General features: G+C 35.2%; 1 protein-coding gene across 8 annotated transcripts in view; it reads left to right on the forward strand.

The window, feature by feature from the left end:
* Nucleotides 1-24,306, forward strand: part of STXBP5 (syntaxin binding protein 5) — a 205,630-nt gene that overhangs the window by 63,278 nt on the left and 118,046 nt on the right. For all 8 annotated transcript variants that reach the window (XM_003404421.4, XM_064291914.1, XM_064291911.1 and 5 more), the window contains exons 5-8: nucleotides 9,748-9,882; nucleotides 11,460-11,523; nucleotides 13,132-13,215; nucleotides 17,944-18,067. In XM_003404421.4, the coding sequence (XP_003404469.1) occupies nucleotides 9,748-9,882; nucleotides 11,460-11,523; nucleotides 13,132-13,215; nucleotides 17,944-18,067 (407 nt within the window). The remainder of the gene's footprint in view (nucleotides 1-9,747; nucleotides 9,883-11,459; nucleotides 11,524-13,131; nucleotides 13,216-17,943; nucleotides 18,068-24,306) is intronic.

Raw genomic sequence — 24,306 nt, forward strand, 5'->3', positions numbered from 1 at the left:
GATGTCCTTCCACAACTCGCCTGGTCTTCAGTCACTAGTGGTCAATGCATCAAATATGTTCTTTAGATGGTCTCTAAATTCAGGTGGGTTATACCCACAGTAGTACTTTGGCTCTGGTGCACTTGTTCTGATTTTCTTCAGCTTCAACTTGAACTTGCACATAAGCAATTGATGGTCTATTCCTCAGTCAACCCCTGGCCTTGTTATGACTGATGATACTGAGCTTTTCCATCCTCTCTTTCCACAGATGTTGTTGATTTGATTCCTTTGTGTTCCATCTGGCGAGGTCCATGTTTATAGTTGTCATTTATGTTTTTGAAAAAAGATATTTGCAATGAAGAAGTCGTTGATCTTCCAAAATTCTGTCGTGCGGTTTCCGGCATCGTTTCTATCACCAAGGCCATCTTTTCCAACTACTGATCCTTCTTCTTAGTTTCCAGCTTGTGTGTTCCAATCAGTAATTATCAGTGCTTTCTGATTCTGTGTTCAATCAATTTCAGACTACAGAAGTTGGTGAAAATCTTAAGTTTCTTCATCTCTGGGCTTGGTGGTTGGTGCATAAATTTGAATAATATTCGTATTAACTAGTCTTCCTTTGTTGTCTTATGTATGGATATTATCCTAACACTGACATTGTTGTACTGCAGGATAGATCTTGAAATGTTCCTCTTGACAATGAATGCAACTCCATGCCTCTTCAAGTTGTCATTTCTAGCATAGTAGACCATATGATTATCCTATTCAAAATGGCCAATACCAGCCCATTTTAGCTCAGTAATCCCTAGGATATTGATGTTTATGCATTCCATTTCATTTTTGACTATTTTCAGTTTTCCTAGATTCATACTCCGTACATTCTAGGTTCCGATTATTAATGGACGTTTGCAATTGTTTCTTCTTATTTTGAGTCTTGCCACATCCACATATGAAGGTCTGAAAAGCTTGACTCCATCCATGTCATTAAGGTCGACTCTACTTTCAGAAGGCAGCTCTTCCTCAGTCATCTTTTGAGTGTGTTACAACCTGAGGGGATCATCTCCCAGCGCTATGTCAGACAATGTTCTGCTGCTATTCATAAGGTTTTCACTGCCTAATTCTTTTCAGAAGTAGACTGCTGCGTTCTTCTTCCTTGTGTTTCTTAGTCTCAAAGCTCAGCGGAAACCTGTCCATCATGGGTAATGGTGCGTAGCTTCCAGCTTCACTGCAACACACAAGCCCCCGCAGTAGGACAAATTGACAGATGCGTGGGGGTATTAACATCATAGAGGGAGGATTTATAACACTTAGGAAAATCATATCAGATGACAAAATGGTGGCCAGTCACACAATACTGGGATCATGACCTAGCCAAGTTAACACATTTTTAGGGGACTCATTTAGATCCGTAACAAGCTCCATCAACCAGATATTGATGGATAAGAAAACATGATTCAGAATAATTTGTTTAACATCCCCATTTTTAAAAACAATGACTCCATCCCCCCTCAGCATTCCTTGTTTGTGTATTTTATAGACTTGAAGGAAAAATGTTCCAGGTTGTCGATAGGATTTATGGAGAGAGTACATTTTGGGGAGGGGAAAGACAAACATATAATAAAAATAAGGCTAATAAAAGTCATTTAAGATAGTAAGTTTATAATAAATGGTTTTATTGGATTGTGTGTATGCATGTATGTGTGTAGAGAGAGAGAACGTTTTTAATAAAAAAAAATCTATAGACTGGAAGGTATTTACAGTGCACCTAATGGATAAAAAAAAAAAATTTTTTTTATCCATTAAAGTATGATAAAAGACAATCTAATATAAAAATCGAAGACAGAAATGAGGCATTTCACAGAAAATACAGTTAAGTCTTGCTGATGCCTCTTTGCTGTTGAGTTGATTCCAACCCTATCAGACAAAGTAGAACTGCCCCACAGAGTTTCCAAGGCTGAAAATCTTTACGGAAGCAAATTGCTGCATCTTTCTCCCATGGAGCAGCTGGTAGGTTCGAACCACTGACATTTCTGTTAGCAGCCGAGCTGTTTTAACTTCTGTGCCATCACTGCTGATGACTACCAGGTTACTTTTTGTTTGTCACAGCATTTGTTGTATAAAAATACCCCGGTTATCTTTATTCCCCAAGGCAAGATGATTTAAAATAGAATTTTAAGAAATTCTCTGTACAACAAGGAACAGCTTTTTCAGTTGTTATTATTTCTGTAGTTGATATACACTATTTTCCCATTTGATATCCTTTGTTTCAGTTGTTGATATTCAGTGTTTTGGTAGTTGTTGATGCTGTTTTTTAAGGTCTCATTTTATAAGAAAGGTTAATATCATGATTTATTTGGACATATTTCTAAAGCTTTTAAAATATTTTATAAAAATTGAGATACAATTAATAAAGAATTTAGTATTGGCAGTCTCTGGATTATGAACAAGTTGAGTTCCTAAGTCTGTCTTTAACTTGAATTTGCGCATAATTCGGAACAGCTAGGTAAGGTTCATATCTAACATCAGTAACTCAAATGTTTGTCATAGTATATAGTATATATAGTATATAGTATATATATAGTATATATAGTATATAGTATATAGTGTAGCTTTCTATGCATAAAAAACATTAAAGAAACACTTCCAAATACACTAAAACATATTTAGTATAATAATACAGTGATAATGTTTTGGTGTGCATCTCAAAGTAGCACCTATTTGTTATTGGGAACCATTGTAGTATGTAAATCGTAATTATGGGTTGTACATAACTCGAGTGTTCGTAACCAGGAACTGCCTGTAAATCAATACAAATGCAAAACAACTTTCAAAAACCTCCGAAGCTTATTTTGTGAAGCATCTACATTGTCTTTCTAGGTTAGAGATGATGATGATGATTTTCCTAAAGTAGCTGTGACATTTATCAGACAAGATATATGGGACCACAAGTAGAAAGGAAATCCTTTTAACAGGTCTATAAATTGCTTTCAACTGACTCTGCTATTATTTTTAATCCATTTCTATATTTATTAATACAAACTTAAATTTTCATTTAATAACAAGACTGTATAAAAAAAATTTTTTTTTTAGACTGTATAAGGTACAAGTAATTTAAAATGTGAAACGCTGGTGGCATAGTGGTTAAGTGCTACGGCTGCTAACCAAAAGGTCGGCGGTTTGAATCCACCAGTTGCTCCTTTGAAACTCTATGGGGCAGTTCTCTTCTGTCCTGTAGGGTTGCTATGAGTTGGAATCGACTCGACGGCACCTAACAACAACAACAACCAAATAACACCTGTGTCTTTCATATTTCCTTTAGCGTTAATTCGTTTGACAAACATTGTATTTCTAGACCATGCAAAAACTGTGATAAATTCGAGAGAGATACTGAAGTTATAATTGACTAAGGAAGATAAAATGGTAAATTGCAATTCAATGGAAACATTATGTTAGATGAATGTAATGGAATTTTCTATATGGAATTTTAAAGATTTTCTAGAAAAAATTAATGTATCATTATATTTTAGGAATTTTAGTGAAAGCGTTAGAGCAGAACCCATATTAACAGACTCATAGGGTTAGTAGGGATTTGCCAGGTTGACAAAGGGCAAAAAGGCTTTCTGTTGTGTTCACAGGCATAAAGTCATGAAGTAATCTCACGTGTTAGGGCGTTGTATCTAGTTAGACATTGCTGGGTGTGTACTCTAAATTGGGTAACTTTGGAAAGATATAAAAGTTCTACCTTATGAAAGGCCTTCTATACAACTATAAGAAAGAGTCTTGTCCTTTTTTTCAACTTTGACACATTAGATGAATAACATTATCTTAGTAAGACATATTATAAATGGGTATTTTTTTGGTCACTTTAGGCTGTCAGTTGTAAATAGATCCCTGGTGCCACAGTGGTTAAGTGCTCAACTGCTAACCAAAAGGTTCAAACCCACCAGCCACTCCGAAGAAGAAAGATGTGGCAGTCTGCTTCTGTAAAAATTAGAGCCTTGGAAACCCTGTGGGGCAATTCTGTTCTGTCCTGTAGGGCTGCTGTGAGTTGGAATGGGCTCAATGGCAACAGGTTTAGTTTTTTTGCTTGCTTGTTTTATAGCCTGTTGTATAGATAAGTTACAAATTTGGTGCATTTTATTTTCTTGCTGTATTAGGGTTCAATGAAGGAATGGAAACCAAAGATTTTAAGCATAAAGGAATTTATGTACCTGTTAAATATTTGGAAGGGTGTAGACCTATTGAGTTTTAGAATGTGTCACCATAGCTGCAACCAGGTTGTGGGCAACTGCCACTACAACTGCCTCTCACCATTTGAAGCTCATAATTAGACCCTCGGAGTACTGTGTCTAGGCCTCACTCTCGCTTACGACTCAGGTCTCCGTGAATGAATGTCCTTGCCAGCAGAAGCGGCAGGAGAAAGGTGATTGCTGCCTCACTTCTGCCTCCCAAATCGCAAGGACATCCAGTTAGTAGACACTTAGATCTCATCTCGACCCAGCTGTAGGAGAGCAGGAAATGTAGGTTTTAGTTTTCCAGCATCTGTGGCCCAGGAAGGCGTATAGAAGAGTATGGGAATGAGTGTTAAGTACCAGTTGCCCAAATCTAGCAAACTTTATATCTCTATTTCCTTTTCCCAGACGTATGAACCACAAAATGTCACTAAGTATTGCCTAAGAGGCATTATGGTAGAAGGTAGGAAGCCATTAGTGTTTTTTTAAGTAAGACAATGGTGTGATCGTACTTGGCATTAAAAATATGTCTTCTTTTTGGCATGGATTTGACAATATGATAATTGTTTAAATTAGGCCCAGGCCCTGAGGATGGCTGGGGGAGGTGGCAAGTCAAGAAAACTCTGATGGTTGTTTTATTAGTTAACATAAAAATCCACACACTTTCTATAGTTTATTTGCTCATTTAACAAATACTCATTGAGCACTTATTAGGTGCAAGGTACTGTGGTATTTGCTGAGAATATAAAAGGGACAATATGTATCCTGTCATGTCAGACTAATGGTGACATAGGCTTATAGATGAGCTTATTGGCTCATATTCCTTTCCATGGATTAAACTCTGAAATTATAATCATCTGTATGTTGTATTTATGCCCTTGTTAATAGATGATTAATTTCAACATAGGAGGCTGTATGTATTCTATCAGAGAAAGCTGGTAATAGTAAAATCTTCCAAATTTGATGCCTGTTTACTACATAATATTTGACAAGCTGCTACTAGGCTAAATAGTTCATAGGATATATGTGTTACTTCCTAACACATAACATACATTTTTTAAGTCCCTCAAGCAAAGAATTATCATATTCCCAGTAATGGTACATATAAGATGTCTGTGTTTAGATCAAGCATAGGGATTTAGAATGCAACTCTATTTAGTGACATGCCGAGGGAATTCAGCTTCATTATCTATGCATTTCTAATACATTTGTTTCATTCAGAATCCTCTTGGCTCAACTTATCCATTTTAAGGCACCTTTTCAGGTTCACATTAAGATGTCATTCTTTAATATTAAAATATATAACCTTATTAGTGCATTTTCAACTAAAAAGCTTTTGGTTGAGTATATTATATAATGTATCAATCATCTGTTGCAGCATAGCGAAACATCTCAAAAACTTAGAGACTAAAATAATAAACGTGTTGTTTGGTCACCATTCTGTGGATCAGTAATCTGGGTCAGGCTTGCCTGTAGTCACTTATGCAGCTGTAGTCATCTGGAAGCTCAGCTGGGTTTGGTAATCTAGCTTGCTTTACTCACAGGTCTGGTGGCTCATGATGTCTGTAAGCTGAGCCAGTGTCTCCAGTACGCTAGTCTGGGCTTCATCACATGGCGCCTGGGTTCCACAAGCGTAAGAAAGAGAGTAAGCTGCAGTGTGCAAATGCTTTTCAAAGCTTTACTTGTAACACAGTTGCTAATGCTGCATTGACCAATGCATATCACATGGTCAGTCCTAGAGTTAGTACAGGGGGGGACTAAACAAGGGTGCAGTTATAGGGAGGGAGGTGAGACTCACTGGGAGACTATAGATTACCACATATGATACTTCGTTTTTGTTGAAATTTCTAGTTATTTCAATGTATTTTTCAGATCTATTGTTCTGAACTCTTTAAGTTTGAAATCTGCCCCAAGGCTGTGTAGTGCCATTAGTTTCATGACAGATTTTACTGAAAAATACCAGGTTTCTATCTTGGATAACTTCCTTAGAGTCATTAAATAATAGCAACAAATCTCTTTATCTTCTCTTTCTGTCTTTTTCTCCCTATGTGTGGGTGTAGGTGTATACACACACATATATACATATATAGTCTATTGTCTTAAGTGCTTTAATATATAACTCCTTTTAAGTAATCACTATGATTTTATTATGAATTTTAATTATTATGTAAAAGCTTATATAGTTATTCTTTGTTTTATTCTTTAAGCTTTCAGTAAAGAAGGCCAAGATTCTTATTTCGTAAATGAAGAAATAAGCTAATGTTTATATGACACAGTGAAAGAATACTGTTAAACACAGTGTATCAAGTCCAGTATGTCTCAACCAGCAGTTTCACCTTTTGGTAACTTACTGATTATTATTGCCCATAATTTGGATCTTACATTTCTTGGTAGAGCTTGTTGATTGAGTTGCTTTTCTAGTAATATGCTTTGGGGAGCCACATTTTCTTATTGACCTTTCCATAGTATTACTGGCATGATATGATTTTATTTGGTTGCAACACAGAATTTTAGTTTTCCCACTATTCCTACATATTCAGAGCAATTAAAATCTGCTAATTGTTTCTTTTTTTAATTAAGATTTTGGGATTAATTGTGATAAAAACTATAGTATTTGACCTCCCCTCCCCGCCTCCCCATAGTGTACTTAAATAATGAAGAGAGTTATGGAGCAGAGTAATTTTTAACTTTCATGATGTTAAACTCCCATGATGTCTAGTTTTGTTTTTTTTTTAAGTATGCAAAATTCAGATTCTAGGGACTATGTTAAAGTCTTGGTACCAGGTTAGTTAAGTGAACACTTTAAGTTCCTTGTTGAAATATTAAATATTAAGTAGTTTATTCTTATCACTTATGAAAAACATAGATGCTTAAAATAGTCAAGCACTGTAAGTTGGTTGTAGAGTTGACTGAGGAAAAATCTTTGAATGGTGGCTAATATTGAGAAAGTGAGTCTAGGGAGAAGTTTTACATTTTTATTTCTGAACAGTGAAAATATTTTTACATCATTTATTTAAATATTTATAGTTACTGTATGCTTTTGCTGTACTAAAAAAAATATTATTTGATAAGTCTAAAATCTTTGCCCTTAAGGAGATAAGTTTAAATTTTGTAAGCATGTTATAATATTTAAATAATTTTGTTAGTATTAAAATCAAAGAAGGGTTATATAATTGTATTGAGGAAGTTAGTAGCTACTGCTTTTATAGAATGGAGAATAATAGAGTTGCAAACAGTGGAACAGATTGGGAAGTTGGATTTTTCTGATATTTTTTCAGCCAGTCATTATTTCAGCTTATTTATTTTGCAATATGAACTTTAAAAGTGTTCTGCTATATTTGTATTTTAATTTACAATACGTTTCCAATTAGATAGTTGTTTTTATGATTTTTGTTGCATTTCTCATTTCATAGCCAACATGCTGTTGCTACTTTTATTTATTTCGTATAGTTAAAATTTACCTATAGCTTCTAATTGGTAGAATATCACTTGTTTTTAATAATAATTAGCTAACATTTATTGGAAGCCTGGGTGGGGTAGTGGTTAAGAGCTTGGCTGCTAAACAGAAGGTCAGTAGTTTGAATCCTCCAGCCGCTCCTGGGAAACCCTGTGGGTAGTTCTACTCAGTCCTGTAGGGTCGCTGTGAGTCAGAATTGACTCAACAGCAACGATGGCAATATTTACTGAACTTGTGTCAGGTAGTGTTCTAAGCATATAACATACTTTGTCTTATTTGATTCCCAGATGAATACTGTGAGGTAGCTTGGATACTTAGGAAACTGAGGCTCTGTGAGATTTAGTAATTTACCTAGGGTCATACCCTAATGAGTGACAGACCTGGAAATTGAACCCATGCAGTCACTCCAGAGCTTGTGTTTACATGTTAAACACACAGTCTGCTTTCATCATTCCTAAATCCATAAATCTCTGAAAACAGACATTTTTTAAAAACAGCTTTATCGAGGTATAATTGATATACAATAAACTGCACATATTCAAAGTGTGCAACTTGATAAATTTTCAGACATACACACATCCATGAAACCGTCATCACAATCAAAATAATGAGCCTACCCATCATCCCCAAAAGTTTCCTCATGGTAATTCCTCCCCACTTGTGTCATCTCCCTGACCCGCTATTTCCAGGCAACCGTTGATCTGCTTCCTCTCACTGTAGGTTAGTTTGCATTTTCTAGAATTGTATATAAATGAGTCATTCAGTATGTCTTTTTCATCTAGCAGTTTTCACTCAGCATAATGCTTTTGAGATTCATCAGTGTTGTTGCATCTATCAGTGATTCTTTCCTTTTTGTTGCTAGAGATTTATTATACGTATCACAATTTGTTCATCCAGTTACCTGTTGGTGCACATTTGGGTTGTTTCCAGTTTTTAGCTATTACAAAGCTGTTAAGAACATCCATGCACAAGTCTTACATAGATGAATTTTTCCTTTCTTTTGCATAAATACCAGTATGATATGTGATAACATTATATAATAGTTACTCAGTAAATCCATATGAAATAAAATATATCAGATGTTCATGACTGACTCAATGGCAATAACACCAATAAAATTGTATATATATATAAAACCCAAAACAAACCCGTTGCCGTTGAGTCGATTCCAACTCATAGCTAGTCTACAGGACAGACTAGAACTGCCCCTTGAGGTTTCCAAGCTGTTGCTGGCGGATTCGAACTGCTCACCTTCCGGTTAGGAGCTGACCACTTAACCACTGTGCCACCAGGGCTCCATAAGTGCAACAAAAAAGATAAGGTAGTTTCCATTCTTTACCTTGAAATCAAATGAGCTGATGTAGAAAATGTCTGAATTTTGGGGGGAATGATAATGAAAGTTTAGTACATGGTTATAAATTATTATAATTTAAAGAAGGCCTCCCATGTCATCAGGGCACAGGAGGAGATAGTTCAAATATACTTCAAAAACACTGGTTAAGTCTGAGTGCAGAGAGTCTCTGCCCTTCAAGAGGCTTGCAAATTAATAAGGAAGATAGACCCTAACTATAATACCCAGCAAGCCTGAGAGAGATGCAAAAGGATTGGAACATCAATTTGAATGGGAGGTAGTATTAGAACAAAGGGGAGGGAGGAGCACTTTCTTGGAAAGAACAGTAAGCATAGGTACTGAATGGATTAATGTGCTTAGTGACTTCTAGGAAATGAATGCGGTAGTTTCCAGAGGCGATGTGGCTATTGGATTATAGCTTGTGGCTTAAAAGTTGAATTTGTGACATGCCCAGGATTATACAGTTAGTGAAGAACAGGAGATTTGAAACACATTCTAACTTCAAAACTCATCTTTCCAGCATGCCATGTTATTTACTGTAGGGCCTTATTTTTGACTTAGAAGTTGAGTTAGCATAGTTAAATATTAATCACAATACATAGATAAATCTGATGGCTGTATATCTTTTTTGCTTTCCCTAAATTACATGTGTCATGATTGACTTCTAATGCATTTAATAAAATTTACCAGGTATTTTTCAAATTTCCTTTTGGGTATATTTTCTCTTGCAGGGTAACATTTTGCCATCTGCCTTTCCAGAGTAAGTGGCTCTACGTGGGCACTGAACGAGGTAATATACACATTGTCAATGTGGAGTCCTTCGCACTCTCAGGCTACGTCATTATGTGGAATAAAGCCATTGAACTGTAAGTTTGAGCAAATATTCCATCTCTGAAAGTATCAGTTCCATATATAATATCTATATAATAGTCAGTAAATCCGTTGAAATAAATTATGTGTCACATGTTCATGCTGTTAAATACAGGTTCATTATTCACTTTCAACTATTGTCCTATTGACTATTTGTAAATTTAAATGCTATATATATGTATATATGCATATATTAACATATATATAAGCTGTAACACAAGTTTAATGAAACAGTCTTTCATCTTACTAGGTGCAGAGTACCTCATCTTTTCTGTTCATTTATCTCGTAATTATTTCCCTTTCAGTGCTGGTCATGGCCTATAAACTGATTTCATGACTCACTAATGGGTTGCCAGTAGTATTTGAAGATACTGATCTTAAACCACTACTTGATATGATTTAATAATTAACAAATATATAATGTAAATGTTTGCTAAAGTTAACATATTGCAGAGTTTGCTTGAAAGTTAATTTCACTTATTTTTGATATAAGCACGATTTCATTTGCTAATATTAACAAAAACTGGATTAAATTATAGGATGCAAAGAATCTTTAGTGTAAACTTTTTGCTTGTTCTTAAAAAATTTTTGTATCAAAAAAATAGAAGAAAAATTTTTATTTCTTCTACAAGTTTGTTTTTATATTGCTCAGATATAAAAATCTCAGCTTAAGGAGCTTTTCAGTTTTTTTTTTCTTTACATTTATATCTCTTTACATAAAGAATTTTATGGCATGTTTCTTAACTAATGTGTTGGTACAACTATAAAAGTGCTTAAAGCCTGATTTTCCTGACTGTGGTAGGGATATTATTACCATACCATTGACCTTTCTTAGAGTGAGTTGCATGATCTGTTCTTTGAGTTGATCATAACATCTAGTGGGTGGGCCTGCTGCAGGTGTCTGTATAGTCTTACAGATGGTTCTCATGAAGTGGAGTGGTCTCTCAACCCTAGGAGTTTAAGAATAGAGATATGCTTATTCGTACTCTTTACGTATCAATTCAGCTATATTCTTATCTGTAGGGCGTATTTTTCTCTGAGAAGGTGTAAGTGGCATTACTGTTGTAGATTGTTTGTATTAATAGAATAGGAACTTTGCTCTTTCTGGTGTAAGCTGTGGAACAAGATGGCATACCCCAGTGGAGACTAGAATTGAGTGAAATATCAATGTTTTAGGTGCTGGTTCATCCCCAGTGGAGACTAGAATTGAGTGAAATATCAATGTTTTAGGTGCTGGTGCATTTAAAAAATACTGACTTTGAGAATTCTACCATAAGAACAAATTTTCCGTGCTGAAAACTTTGCCCAAATTGAAAACTCCTTGCTATACAGGATGTGTTTTTAATTGTAAATTGTGCTGGCTTGCATCAACACAAGAGTCATCTTCCCCCCCACCATTGCCATTTTAATACATATTAAGAACTGTACATCCATGATTGATCACTTATTGAAATGTTTTCGTTCTTCATAAATAGATCTTTATTTTCATTTATTTATTCTTATAGTAATGAATATATAGTTGTATTGACATTTTTAATTGAGGAAAACAGCTTATTAACTTTTTCTCTTTTAGGTCATCTAAATCTCACCCAGGACCTGTTGTCCACATAAGTGATAATCCAATGGATGAGGGAAAGGTTAGACCTTTTATTTTTCACACATGTAAACTATTCTAGGAACACACTTAACCAGCACAATTGAGATTCCTAACAAGTATCTATCTTATATACTCAATGGCTTATACGTTATAAAGAACAAGTAGAAAAATTAGAATCATTTACAGTTTTATAGAATCAAAAAATAAGTAAAATAAATATAATTAAAAGTTATTTATATTTGACTTATTCAGAATATTTTCCCTGCTTTTCTGATAAACTAACCAAAAATATTTTCTTTTGCATGTGAATTCTTTTTAATACTTTAGTTATACAATTTTTATGGTGCTTACCACATATTGCCTTATGTTAGAGTTGTCTTTATACCTCATTTCCCCTAAATTTTTCCTCATAAACAGCTCAAATTAATAGAGGTTTTTAAAAATGTAATTTATTGAATACAATATTTTTAACCATCTTGTGCTAGTTACATTTAATTTTTAATACTTTGAAACCAGTTTCACATAGTCAATATCTAGCTATTGTTAACTTGGGTGGAGTCCCTGGATGGTGCAGACACGTTAGCACTTGGCTGTTAACAAAAAGACTGGAGGTTTGAATCTACCCAGAGGTGTCTAGGAAGAAGGCCCTGGTGATCGACTTACAAAAGGTCACAGTTGCTGAAAACCCTGTGGGATGCAGTTCCGCTCTGAAACATGTGGGGTTGCCACGAATCAGAGTCGCAGCAACTGAGTCTTCTTAGTGGTTAATGTAAATATTAGCTGTTACAGTTAAAAAACAAAATTTTCTTGTCCATGAATCTATTATCTAATTCAAGCCAATCTTTCAGGAAGTTCAGTTTAATAATGGTATTTCTCTACCTATATAATTTTATGACATTTTAAGTAAATACTGGGAAACTTGTAATCACTATTAGAAATCACTTTTGTGACACTTCTGGATTTTGTGAAGGTGTTTACTCAGGATTTTCTTCTCTCAATTGGTGGGAGAGATCTTGCCTGTATATTGTTTAACACTGTTCTCTTAGTTTGCCTTACTGGGAAAACAAATGGATAACTGGACTGCTGGAATTAATTCACAATATTAGAATTGTATATTTTGAAAGAGACTTAATATGAAACAAGTGACATTAACCTATATCCTCCCTTATTCTTTTTCTTGTGAAAGATACTTGTGTAAAATCTAAGCCTTTGGGTGGGAGGCGTGGTGGGATAAATGAAAACTTTCCTTCCATCTTGATATTGCCTGATAATGTGTTGAACTAGTAAAGTTTGTAAACTCTAAAGCATATATAAATGTTGTTTTATCAGTATTTTATTACAACGTGTTAATAAAGGTAAGCAGTTATGATTTCAAAATAGTACTGTTTTCCTTTTCGTAAATCAGTTTCATGATGTATGGTGAGTCCCTAATTGTCAAAGGCATATAAATTTGCAGTGTTCTCAGTTGTCATCTACCTGATTAGTAATTATCAATAAAAACATTGCTGTCAAGTCAGTTCCAAAAATGTTTAATTATAATTTTATCCTTGAACCATATAAATGACAATAGTTATCTTTATTGTCACCAAATAAATGTTTCATATAATCGATGTCATTCCTAGGTAATGTGGCTTTTTCTTTATTACAGCTTTTAATTGGCTTTGAATCTGGAACAGTAGTTTTATGGGACCTCAAATCAAAGAAGGCTGACTACAGATACACATATGATGAGGTAATAATGTTAGTTTTGCTAATCAAAAGTTGTCATTTTTTTCTCATTCAGAACAGCTTCTGTAAGAACTTAATTGGTGATTTTAGTTTAGTCAAGCTTTGTAATTGGAATAACAAAATTTTTTTTATAATGGATAATATATTCTCATAGCTCAAAACATAAAATCTTCTTGCCACCCCTGTCAAATAAAAAATAATGAAGCATGTAAAGAAGCCAGAAAATATGACTCATAATGAGGAGAAGAAGTCCCTGGGTAGTACGAATGGTTAACATGCTGTGTTTACTGAGAGGTTGGAGGTTCAAATCCATTGAAAACCCTGTGGACCACAGTTCTACTCTCATACACATGGGATTGGCATGAGTTGGAATAGACTCAATGGCAGTAGGTTAATGAAGAAAAATGCAGTCAGTAAAACAGAAATGACACAAAAGATAGAATTAGTAGAAACCCAAAAAACCAAACCCACCACCATCGAGTTGACCCTGTAGGACAGAATAGAGCTGCCCATAGAGTCTCCAAGGCTGTAAATCTTTACAGAAGCAGATTGCCACATCTGCTCCCGTGGGGTGACTGGTGAGTTCAAACTGCCAACTTTTTGGTTAGTAGCTGAGGACTTTAACCACTGAACCACCAGGACTTCTCAGAATTAGTAGACAAGATATTAAAACTGATATTATGCTGAAGAAGATAGACAAAAACATAAGATGTTGAGGAAAGACATGGAAGACTTAAAAACATGCACAGATGGAATTTCTAGAGATGAAAAATAAAATGTCTGGATGAAAAATATTCTGAGTGATATTACTAGAAGATTAGATATTATAGAAGAAAAGATTAATGAACTTGAAGACATCACAGTTAAAGTTTTTCAATATGAAAAAGGAAAGAAAAAAATGGACAGTGTATCAATGAGCTATGGTACAACTTCAAGCCGACTAATTAATATACATATAATTGGAGTTGCAGAATGGGGAGGGTAGATAGAAAATATATTTGAAGAAATAGTTTCCAAAAACTTTTCATATTTGATGAAAGCTATAAACCCAGAGATCGAAGAAGCTCAAATAACCTTTAGCAAAAGAAACACGAAACAAATGCACAAAAGCACATTATAATTCAGTTGCTTAAAATCAGTGAGAGAAAAAAATCTTAAAAGCATCCAGAGGAAAAAAAGCACATTCCATATAGAGAAACAAAGATAAAAATGACAACAGATTTCTCCTTAGAAACAGTTTGCCTCTTTGGTATAGTTTTAATTGTTTAGTTTCTGTCTTAGTTATCTAGTGCTGCTTTAACAGAAATACCACAAGCGAAGGGCATTAACAAACAGAGGTTTATTGTCTCACAGTCTAGTAGGCCAAAAAAAGTCCAAATTCAGCATCTACCTCCAGGGGAAGTCGTTCTCTGTTGGCCCTGGAGGAAGGTCCTTGTCATCAATCTTCCCCCGGTCAAGGAGCTTCTCAGTGCAGGGACCCTGGGTCCAAAGGGGGCACTATTCTCCTGGCTGTTGTTTTTTGGTGGCTTGAGGTCCCCATGTCTCTGATTGCTTCCCTCTTTTATATCTCTAAAGAGATTGGCTCAAGACACAGTCCAATCTTGTAGGTTGAGCCCTGCTTCATTAACATAACAGCTGCTAATCCGGTCTCATCAACATCATAGAGATGGGATTTACAACACATAGGAAAATCACGTCAGATGATAAAATGGTGGGCATTCACACTGTACTGGGAATTGATACACATATTTTGTGTCAATTTGATACAAAATTGATACACATATTTTGGGGGGACACAATTCAATCCATGACAGTCTTCTTTTGGTGGGGATGATGTGGATGACTGAGAGTAATGGGAACAGAAATCCATCTTTGTATGCTTATTAAGCTTTTGTTGCTTTGTAATCACAGGCTGCAAATTGGTAAACTTTCCTCTGCCTTGGATATGGCTAAATGATAGTTTTTGAGCATATGTGAGTGGTATTCTTAATTTTGTATAGATGTTTTCTGCATGTGATATTTTAATCTATGTAGAAAATTATATCTCTTCAATGGATGTTCCAGTCTTTTTAGATTATAACTGCTAATAAAATATCAGTATTCTTTTTAAAAATAATCAAAGTGGTTGCAGAAGTCAGATACAAAATATGAATATAAAAATATTGATATTTGAAGACAATAATTTAATACATATGAACATCTTTAATGATTCTTTGTCATATGTGTAGGGTCATTTATCAGTGCCTTTTTAATTCTGCTTTTCCGTTGTTTTTTCCTACTAAACTGAGAAGCAACTGATAGAAATATGGGTAGTAAAGTTAAAAGGAGAAGTTTTGCATCCCTAGATCTTTGGATACATTTGTATGTCAGGACTGTCAAGCCTTTTTTAAAAGAACATAGGAATAAGCTATGTTTGTAACTCACAGTATTGGCATCAGTAACAGCTTTAAAGAAATATTTGTTAGCACTGCAGATACTAATCACAGCATTTACTCCTTTAAGATGTTTTTCTTCTGAGTTTAGACTGGTGCTTACTTTTAAGACAGATGATTTTCTGCTTATTTTCTCTCACACACATCCACCAAAGATAAAACAATACTTTCAAAAAGTAATAATTTGGTAACATATCCAAAATATCTAATTTCAAAATCATCAAAAATCAAAACTTCAGAAAGTTCTATTGGGTTTTACTTTTATTGAAAATGGCAGTATTTGAACTTATGTTTAAAATCTTTAACTAGAGAGAGAGAGAAGCTATGAATCATTTTATATCCAATATGTAATAATGTTTTAATCAACTATCTTATAAAATATATCATTCAATAATTATCTTGTTCAATCATACAGTATTACTATTGTCTGCCTTCTAGATTGGAATATTGAAATGTTCACTAGTTAAAATACTGTGACAAAAAACTGTACAATTTAATGTATTCTTCATGTATACAAGAAATAATTCATTGAATGTTAAAATATTCACTTTATTATTTGATTACACGAGAATAAAATTACAGAATATTTTCAGTATTTGCTTTCCATATATTTGTAAACATTATAACTTGAAATAAAAGTCTGCATTGTAAAATTTTTTAGACATTTTTCTAACTGTTTTAGCAACAGTGTATATATAAATTGCACTAAGAATCAATGTTGCTTTTGAATTGAATTTTAGGATAAATATCTTATTTCCTAGGAGAAAAGAAACTATTTTTGGTATAACTTTGCTAGAAATTGTTATTGATGTGTAATATAACAGCAGCTGGACTAAGGTTTATATATAGCTTTTACTGTGAAGTGATTCTAATAATACTGATTTGTTTGCAAAACCCACCTTTTTGAGTTACTGAGAGCAAAATTTGATAGGTGAATAGCAAGCCTGCTCTGTCTTTCCAGAAAATTACCTGTCAAGATAGCCCTCTTACTTGATAAGAACAGAACAAAGCATCACATGAACTACTTTTGCCAAAAGCTAATAATGTTAATAGCTATTAAATTTTTTGTATGTATCATAGTTGGTAGTTCCTTTGTTTTTTAAAAATTTTATTAAAGATGAAAATATTGATGCCACACTTTTTAATCCATTAACCAGCTTAAGACCTTTATTATAGTTACAATTTCTTGTCCGACATTGCATATTTTAAAAAACATTTAGAATTGTATGTACAACGTGTTTCTTTAGAGCTATGACAGTGGCTGTATCATCTCTGCTTCTTTCCAGTCTTCACTTGGTTCCTCTGTCCTGAACTTATATTGTTCCTCCACAACTTTTGCATCTCTCACTCATGTTCTCCTTCTGTCTTCCATTCATTCTACCTTTTATCTCTCTCACTGCCTGTTCCTCTTATTCTTCTGTATCTATAGTTTAAAAAAGTTTTTTTTCAAAACCTTTTGAGAATCTGCTAGAAACTATGTATTCTCTCCTTTGAAAAATACACAAGCCCACTTACATGCAAACTTTCTTAATCTCAAGTTATATGTCTTACTTTATACTTCGAATCTTCTCCCATCAACTATTCATGTTTGCCCCTAACCCACATTCTTTTCGTTCTCAGCATGACAAATTCGGTTAGTGAGATTTGCTGTTCCCACTTGGTTTACATAAATGTCTGCTTCAGTTTCTCAAGAAGACTTAAGAAAGAGTACAAATGCCATTTTTTTTAAGTGGTTCAGAAGTATAAGGTAAATTTTTGGCCAAAAGAGAGTCTCCTCTAATTTTAGAAATTACCTCAGTAATTACTGTGTGGAAGGGGATAGCATGTCTTGAAGCTCAACCTGTCGTTTTTTTAATTGATTTTACCTGCAAATTGCCATTCTTGCCTTCTTAGAATTTTAGAAATATTGTTCTATCTGTCAGTGCACATAATTTTCTAATGATAAGTTCTTTGTAACTACTTGGTAATTTATATTCAGGTATGGTATTCAAAGAAACTACAAGAATACATTTTGTTTTCCTGTACTGGTCAATAATACATATATCATTATCATATCTTTCTTATACTGGCTTGAGGAATAACAAAACTAAAAAGAATTAAAGCAGTGCCAATTTCAAATTAAATTTCTTTTGTTGGCAAGAGGCCTGATAATTATGACACGTAAAGTTAATGTATTGACTTCTGCTTGGGAAATATGAAAAAGTTTAAAGTAAAAGTTAATTATAAGGCAATTGTAAATAGTTTGGTGTTTGAATAAATTTTTGTTTTTAAAAATGGAATTCTTCATCCCTCTTGTGTAGGCTATCCACTCTGTTGCGTGGCATCATGAAGGGAAGCAGTTTATTTGCAGTCATTCAGATGGCACCTTGACTATATGGAATGTGCGGTCGCCTACCAAGCCTGTGCAGACAATCACTCCACATGGTAAGAATGCATCACTTTAAAAAAAAACTACCTAAATTGTGTTGGGCAATAACTGTTTTGTTTGGGTTTATGTTTGGATTTGTTTGTTCATTGGTTTTTAAGAATGAGGATGGGGGAAGGAAAAAAAAAAAAAAGAATGAGGATGGGGACAAAGAAAGATGAAGATGGGGATCCTTTCCTTTTTGAGGAAATTAAAAATATTAATGTATATACAGATAATGTGTACAAACCAAGCACTAAAGTCTCAACCCTATTTGCAGTTAAAACTGTGAATTTGAACTTGGGAAAAATGAATGTCACATAATCTTCTGAATGTCATTTCTCCAGTGATCCAAAAAGTGAATAGTTATGTTTTTGTGATATAGTACTTAATTTAAGCTATTTGCATCTTAAAGTTATGAACTGTTAATGTATATATAACATTGTACTTGAAACATTTGGAGCTATATAGAAAGTAGTTTTATAAATAGCGTGTTGAGGTCTCCAAGACCAACCCCAAGTTCAGTGATTCACTAGGAGGTTGCCCAGGACTCAGCATGTAGTTGTACTCACAGCTATGGTTTGTTACAGTGAAAATGCACAAATCAAGATCAGGAAAGTGAAAAGGCACGTGACGCAAAGTCTAGAGGAAACCAAGAACAAGCTTCCAAGAGTCCTGTCCCAGTGGAGTCACACAGGATGCACTTTTCCAGCAATACATTTGGAATGTTACCTGCCAGGGAAAGTTACCTGAGCCCTGAAGTCCAGAGGTTTTATTAGGAGTTAGTCATTTAGTCACCCTCTGCTTCACATATAACAAACTGCCAGATTTCCAGAAGAAAAGCAGATGTTCTGCCTAAACTACTTTGTTTATACAAACAGTTTAGGCAATGTGAGCCCCTATTATGTGTGAGAATGATGGGAGCCCGTCTCTCCCCAAAAGCCAAATTCCCAGATGCCAACCAAGGACCAGACCTTTCTAAGGATAGCAGTCTCAGGCATGCTATGTTAACTTTTCTCCACAAGTAGTATTTACAGACCTTAAAAAAGATTTTTAGGGTTTTTAAAAAACAGATTATGAAAGCCTTCTTTAGACTTTGGATGTTATTGTTGTTAGTTGCAATTGAGTCAGTTCTGACTCATAGTGGCCCCACGCACGCAGCGTAGAACTGCTCCATAGGAGTTTCAAGGCCTTTCAGAAACCGATTGCCAGGCCTGTCTTGCGAGGCACCTCTGGATGGGTTTGAACTGCCAATGTTTCAGTGAGTAGTCAAACTCTTAACCGTTTGTGCCACCCAAAGAGCGTATAGGTATTCTTATGTCTTTATTGCATTTCCACTTCTACCACAAGAGATTCTTAACAACTGGGGTTGGGGTCCTGGCATTGTCTTATAACCACCTTTAACTTAAATCAGATGACATAAGTCATGGAGCATTTTCTTCTTTGTTTTACTTAGATACACTTATTATTTAACTAGTGGAGAAACCTGGTGTGCCAGTTTTTCTATCACATAACTAGAGGAAAGGGAAATTGGACCTTAACCTAGCTTTCCTATAAGATTTAGGGGGTTTTCACTCTCTACTTCAATCCCCTTTCGATCAAGGATTTCAGCTGAATGTCCTTTGATCACACTATCCCTGTCTTTTGTATGGTCTTACATTATCTTCAGCATCGACTCTGCTTCTTGCCTTACGTTATCTTCAGCATGCACTTGGCTTTCCTAGATGGCAGCCCATAAGTTTTAGGTCTTTAAATTTACAGCCGTTTGATTTTACTGTTAGGTTTATTTTCTGTACTCTTTGCTGGATACTATCTGGTTCTTCACTATGCATCTGTAATCTCTGCCAGATACCATCTGGTTCTTCACTATGCTCTGTGTTGGTTTTCACCATACTGTGCAGATTTAGGATATGCCTATCGAGAAAGAATAACTTGGCCTTTTCAGGAAAGCTAGTTCAAGGTGTGGGACCCATCCACTGTGTTGCAAAAGTGTAGAGTCAATATGCATTAGTTGTTTTGGGACATGTTTTTGACTCACCTTGGCTACACATTTCGTAATACATTTGACAGTGCCAACAATGATTACAATAATTATGAATACAGTTATTCCAATTTGCATTAAGGTTCATAACCATGATCCTATCCCTTGTGGGAGTTAACAGCCCAGATACTGGTGATATCTCGATTGGAAGGACTGGATGTAGCCATACTGCTTGTTGATGTACTTTGTGTATATCTTCCTTTGTTTTGCTGGTGCTGTTTATCTAACAACAGGAGGTATTTGCTCCTGATTCAGCTAATTTGACAGAAGTATTATCTTTGCAGGCATCAGTAGTTATTAAGAGGCAAAGTTAAGAAAGGCTTTATAATGGAGAAAAATTGTCTGGAAGAAATAAACAAGAGCAATTAACATACAAATGACCTAAAAACTAAAATAGGATCCCTTAAAGAAGGGCATATTTGAGTAAACAAGGAGTGCGACAAATGACTTAACGATTATTAAAATACTAATGAAGAAAAATATAAAGGAAACAAACAGAAGGGTTTACCTCTACATATCTGTCTTATCAATTGGTAAACCTAACTGATAGAACAAAACCATTTTAAAAACAATGAGGGTTAGGTACAAAACAATAATTTCAATAACATTCACTTACCAAGGGGAAGTTATTAGTCCACAGACCTTAAAGCCATTTAAGACAAAAGAGTAGCAAATACTAGAAAAAGAAATACAGAAAGACTCAGAATTGTATATATATGTGGTCTGGTGTTTGGCAATTAAGGGTGTACAGGCCTGGTCCTGGATCTTGAAATGAGTTTTCCACACCAGATTTCATCTTTTTCTTATCCTGACAATTTTTAAATTTTAGTTTGAGTCTTTTAATTGGTCGAACTATCCAAGTAGGTTTTGCAAGACCAACGACTTCTTCATTGCAAATACCTTCTTTCACCAACATAAACGGCGACTATACACATGGACCTCGCCAGATGGAACACACAGAAATCAAATTGACTACATCTGTGGAAAGAGATGATGGAGAAGCTTAATATCATCAGTCAGAACAAGGCCAGGGGCTGACTGTGGAAGACCATCAATTGCTCATATGCAAGTTCAAGCTGAAACTGAAGAAAATCAGAGCAAGTCCATGAGAGCCAAAATATGACCTGGAATATATCCTACCTGAATTTAGACACCATCTCAAGAATAGATTTGACACATTGAACACTAGTCACTGAAGACCAGACGAGTTGTGGAATGACATCGAGGACATCATCCATGAAGAAAGCAAGAGGTCACTGAAAAGACAGGAAAGAAAGAAAAGACCAAGATGGGTGTCAGAGGAGACTCTGAAACTTGCTCTTGAGCGTCGAGCAGCTAAAGCAAAAGGAAGAATTGATGAAGTAAAAGAACTGAACAGAGGACTTCAAAGGGCCTCTCGAGAAGACAAAGTAAAGTATTATGATGACATGTGCAAAGAGCTGGAGATAGAAAAACAAAAGGGAAGAACACACTCGGCATTTCTCAAGCTGAAAGACCTGAAGAAAAAATTCAAGCCTGGAGTTGCAATAGTGAAGGATTCCATGGGGAAAATATTAAACGACGCAGGAAGCATCAAAAGAAGGTGGAAGGAATACACAGAGTCATTATACCAAAAAGAATTAGTCAATATTCAACCGTTTCAAGAGGTGGCATATGATCAGGAACGGATGGTACTGAAGGAAGAAGTCCAAGCTGCTCTGAAGGCATTGGTGAAAAACAAGGCTCCAGGAATTGATGGAATATCAATTGAGATGTTTCAACAAACAGATGCAGCACTGGAGGTGCTCACTTGTCTATGCTAAGAAATATGGAAGACAGCTTCCTGGCCAACTGACTGGAAGAGATCCATATTTATGCCTATTCCAAGAAAGGTGATTCAACCGAATGTGGAAATTATAGAACAATATCATTAATATCACACACAAGCAAAATTTTGCTGAAGATCATTCAAAAACGGCTGTAGCAGTATATCGACAGGGAACTGCCAGAAGTTGAGGCCTGTTTCAGAAGAGAACGTGGAACCAGGGATATCATTGCTAATGTCAGATGGATCCTGGCTGAAAGCAGAGAATACCAGAAGGATGTTTACCTGTGTTTTATTGACTATGCAAAGGCATTCGACTGTGTGGATCATAACAAACTATAGATAACACTGCGAAGAATGGGAATTCCAGAACACTTAATTGTGCTCATGAGGAACCCTTACATAGATCAAGAGGCAGCTGTTCAGACGAAACAAGGGGATACTGATTGTTAAAGTCAGGAAAGGTATGTGTCAGGGTTGTATTCTTTCACCATACCTATTTAATCTGTAGGCTGAACAAATAATACGAGAAGCTGGACTATATGAACAACAACGAGGCATCAGGATTGGAGGAAGACTCATTAACAACCTGCCTTATGGAGATGACACAACCTTGCTTGCTGAAAGCGAAGAGGGCTTGAAACACTTACTGATGAAGATCAAAGACCACAGCCTTCAGTATGGATTACACCTCAACATAAAACATAAAGAAAATAAAAATCCTCACAACTGGACCAATGAGCAACATCATGATAAACAGAGAAAAGATTGAAGTTGTCAAGGATTTCATTTTACTTGGATCCACAATCAACAGCCATGGAAGCAGCAGTCAAGAAATCAAAAGATGCATTGCATTGGGCAAATTGCTACAAAGGACCTCTTCAAAGTGTGGAAGAGCAAAGATGTCACCCTGAAGACTAAGGCACGCCTGACCTAAGCCATAGTATTTTCAATTGCATCATATGCATGTGAAAGCTGGACAGTGAATAAGGAAGATGGAAGAAGAGTTGACACCTTTGAATTGTGGTGTTGGCGAAGAATATTGAATACACCACGGACGGCCAAAAGAACGAACAAATCTGTCTTAGAAGAAGTACAACCAGAATGCTCCTTAGAGGTAAGGATGGCGAGACTGCGTCTTACATACTTTGGATGTGTTGTCAGGAGGGATCAGTCCCTGGAGAAGGACATCATGCTTGGCAGAGTATAGGGTCATTGGAAAAGAGGAAGACCCTCAACAAGGTGGATTGACACAGTGGCTGCAACAATGAACTCAAGCATAACAACAATTGTCAGGATGGCACAGGACCGGGCAGTATTTTGTTCTGTTGCGCACAAGGTCGCTATGAGTCAGAACCAACTCGACGGCACCTAACAACAAACAACAATCCAAGTAGGACCAACAGCTTTCTTCAGTTGAGAGAGGTGTACCAAAGAAACTCATAGTGACCCTATACGACAGGGTAGAACTGCCCCATAGGGTTTCCAAAGAGCAGCTGGTGGATTTGAACTGCTGACCTTTTGGTTAGCAACCTTACTTCATCATAGCTCTTAACCACTGTGCCACCAGGTCTTAACTTTCTGTAATTTAGCAGACAATTCCATATGGCCCTCTTCACTGAGGCTCCAGGAATCTTTTACTTGAAGTCTTTCTAAATACGTGTGTGTCTATATATATGTAGACCCCTGGAACAAGCAGATTTCGGGATTTTGGTTCTTAAAAGCTCTTTTAACCTGTGAAAACATTCTTTAGAGTATTGAATTAAATATTAAAAATATTTAACAATGTTAGAGTCTGTTTAAATAACATAAGGGAGGGCCATTTGGTTTTGAAGAACTACTTATTATAGTCATTTTAGCATTGATTTCTTGGAGTCTACAGGCAGAATTATTTAAAACACTCCGAATATGTTTAGTCAGAATTTTGACATGTGCTATGACATCTTCTCATCCTATTTTAAGTACAAAAATAGAAGTTAAATGATTGCACTATTGAAATATAGATGTAGACTAAAAAGGGAAAGAAAAGAAAAAAACTGTTTTTAAGTGAGATGGCTTGATGGGAATTATCTACAAGAATAATGTAAAGCCAAATAAATTTAAATAAAAAACTTTAGATAAAAATATCTCTAAACGTGATTAACTTTATTTTCAAATATCCTCAGATATAACACATAATAATTTGGGATATTGCGCCATATAATTAAAGATATATCAAGAATATATTAAGCTAAACATTTGAATGGTAACAAAAACTTTATAAGCATATGATACAAATTCTCTTACTAAAACAATTGGCTTGATGATGCTAGATTTAAAAGAAACAGTTGTAACCAAGTTAACAGTTGAAATAATAAAATTATGGCATAGTATCATGTGCTTATTGTTTAATATTATTGTTGTTAAGTGCCATT

The sequence above is a fragment of the Loxodonta africana genome, chromosome 1, assembly GCF_030014295.1.
Source record: "Loxodonta africana isolate mLoxAfr1 chromosome 1, mLoxAfr1.hap2, whole genome shotgun sequence".
NCBI classification, from domain to species: Eukaryota; Metazoa; Chordata; class Mammalia; order Proboscidea; family Elephantidae; genus Loxodonta; species Loxodonta africana.